Source organism: Triticum dicoccoides, chromosome 2B (genome assembly GCF_002162155.2).
Source record: "Triticum dicoccoides isolate Atlit2015 ecotype Zavitan chromosome 2B, WEW_v2.0, whole genome shotgun sequence".
NCBI lineage: Eukaryota > Viridiplantae > Streptophyta > Magnoliopsida > Poales > Poaceae > Triticum > Triticum dicoccoides.
Genome location: NC_041383.1, coordinates 80,689,576 through 80,691,897, shown reverse-complemented (window position 1 = coordinate 80,691,897; position 2,322 = coordinate 80,689,576). Strand labels below are relative to the sequence as shown.

Sequence of the window (2,322 nt, the reverse complement as noted above, 5' to 3'; positions counted from 1 at the left end):
GCATGCGCAGTACGAAGGTACGGTGGTACCTCCTCCTGCTCTCGGGGACCGCCCGTGCGGTGCTCTGTCACCTCACCGGACGCTCGTGGGTGCGGGGTGTCGTCGTGTCGTTGCACTGCCTGGAGGTCAATGGCTACATGTCAGCCGTTTGCCACGAGCCGTCACATGAGCCAGCACCTGCATGCGCGCATGGAGCAGAGCGCTCACCTTCTGGCCCCAACACTGGCAAGGCCCAAGCTCACCACCAAGGCCGAGGAGCTCCCCGAAGCTGTCGTCGTCTAGGATGCGGGTGCCGCCATGGCCGGCTTCGTGGGCCTCCTCCGCCAGCTCGGGGACCTCGCACAGTACGTTGCTCCTGTCCCTCCTTCCCTCCGTCCGACCGCATACTGCAACTACACGAGTTCAGTTTCCCCATTGCTTTCTATACGTGCGTGCGGCTCCTGAACCTGATCTTCTGCAGGCTCGCCGCGGAGGTGTTCCAAGGCCTGCACGACCAGGCCACGGCGGTGTCCGCTCGGGCGGGCGGCCTCGCGCTGGGGGCGGGGCGCCTGGAGGCGGAGCTGCCGCTCTTAGAGGAGCGCTTCCGTCGTCGTCGGAATAGACGGCCCTGCTTCGTGCAGCACAACGTCGCCATTGCTTCAGAAGTTCCGTGTCGCGTCGCAGGCCATGGTGTCGATCGGCCGGTGATTTTGGTGGGAGGAACAAGGCCGTGCTCCATCGAAGAGCACATCCAGCGCTGCCGCAGGCCTCCGCAGCTGTCCATTCTGGACAAGTATTAACACTTTTTCTTTACCAAAAATTAAGCAGCTCAAAAAGGATTATTTTTTCCTGGTTAATTTGGGCTTGTTTTGGGTGCAGGTATGATGCTGGTGGCGAGGGAGCGTGCTTGAAGAGAGATACACCGACCCCTCCTTCTTCAGAGCCCACTCTGCACAGCATGAATCAGACCTTCAGAGTTCAGACAACCATTCCAAACCTCCTGCCAAGGAAGCCCACCATAACAAATACTCCAAGTAACACTTCTTAACTTTCCCTATCTCACTTCTCCCTTCTTTCCACTTCTCCTTCTAGGTGTTTTAGCATCCAAATTAACCTGACATTTGAACCTCCTGTAGATTTAAAACAGGCGCGTTGTCCGATATGCTCCAACAACTTAAATATCGTCACATGATCAGAATAAAGAGGCGTCAAAAGCACAACTTTCAGAATCAGGGTTCGTCACAAGATGAAGCATCTGAAGCACGCGTTTTGTCTTCAGCTGATTCGCCTGAAACATCAAACTCCGAAGCGCCATGCCCTGCAGTACCAGCGAACAAGGAGAGGAGCAGTGACCTCGCTGAGAGGACCAGTTCGTTCGGGGCATGGCTCTCTCCAAGTGCAGCCTGCTGTACTGATGCGTGTGAAAACACACCAGACAATACTGATGGATCTGCCAGCCATGGCGCAAACAAGGCCGACGAGAATGCCAACAATGCGACAAATTCTCGTAGCGCCCTTGTCGACTTCATCGCCTCAAGGGTCCAAAGCTCGCCGAGGAAGCTATCTGTCAAGAAGCACAGTGACCCGTTAACAGAATCCTTCCGGAACATGGCTAAGAAGCTGCTGCTTGAGTATGAATCGGCAGAGAATTTTCGTAACAGCAATCTAGTGGCATTCTAAAGACGTGCCAGATCCAGATGAAGTAGCATTTTACAGCAAAAGCACCAAGGACACTCACCAAGAGGCGGTGACCTCGGAGCAATCCGACGATCCTTGTGAATAACCTTGTCCGCCAGCTAGCATCGATGAAGAAGCAAGCGGTGGTATCAGCGGTCACAACCCGAAAAGGGACCAATCAGTGTATCTTGGCTACCAATCCGGTATTCAGCTGTGATGCTTCTGTGCATGGTTTTCACCTTCAGTTTCAGAAAAAAAATCAGCACAAACCAAAATTCAACTGTGATCCTTATGTTTTCGGTTTGCATTTCAGCCAAAGGGCTGAAATATTCACTTGAATTCAATTCAATATTTGAATTTTTAAAAGCGTTTAAAAAATATTTGAATTCCTGTGTATTACTGAAATATTTTGACCAAGGTAAATAATTAAGTGTCTACTGAAATTCGTGAAATTCAGTGAATTTCATCGAAATCTCACTGAAAGTGAAAACCATGTTCTGTGTCAGACAGTGAACAGTGTCATTAACATGGACTGCATACACCTTCAGGCCCTGCTTTATACAGAAAGCACAACTGTCGACAACATCCTGATGCGATTATCAGCTACATAGTGCAAGCAAAAAACAAAAACTTCATGGTGAGAGGCATTTTGGTTGCCACATTTCT

General features: G+C 51.1%; 1 protein-coding gene across 1 annotated transcript; it reads left to right on the top strand.

Annotated features, from left to right (window-relative positions):
- Positions 1-297: 297 nt before the first annotated feature.
- LOC119360521 (protein SCAR2-like) lies at positions 298-2,158 on the top strand. Its single transcript, XM_037626125.1, has 4 exons — positions 298-344; positions 461-772; positions 859-1,013; positions 1,116-2,158. The coding sequence occupies exons 1-4, from the start codon at positions 298-300 to the stop codon at positions 1,169-1,171; spliced, it is 570 nt and encodes a 189-aa protein (XP_037482022.1). The 3' UTR covers positions 1,172-2,158.
- The last annotated feature ends 164 nt before the right edge of the window (positions 2,159-2,322 follow it).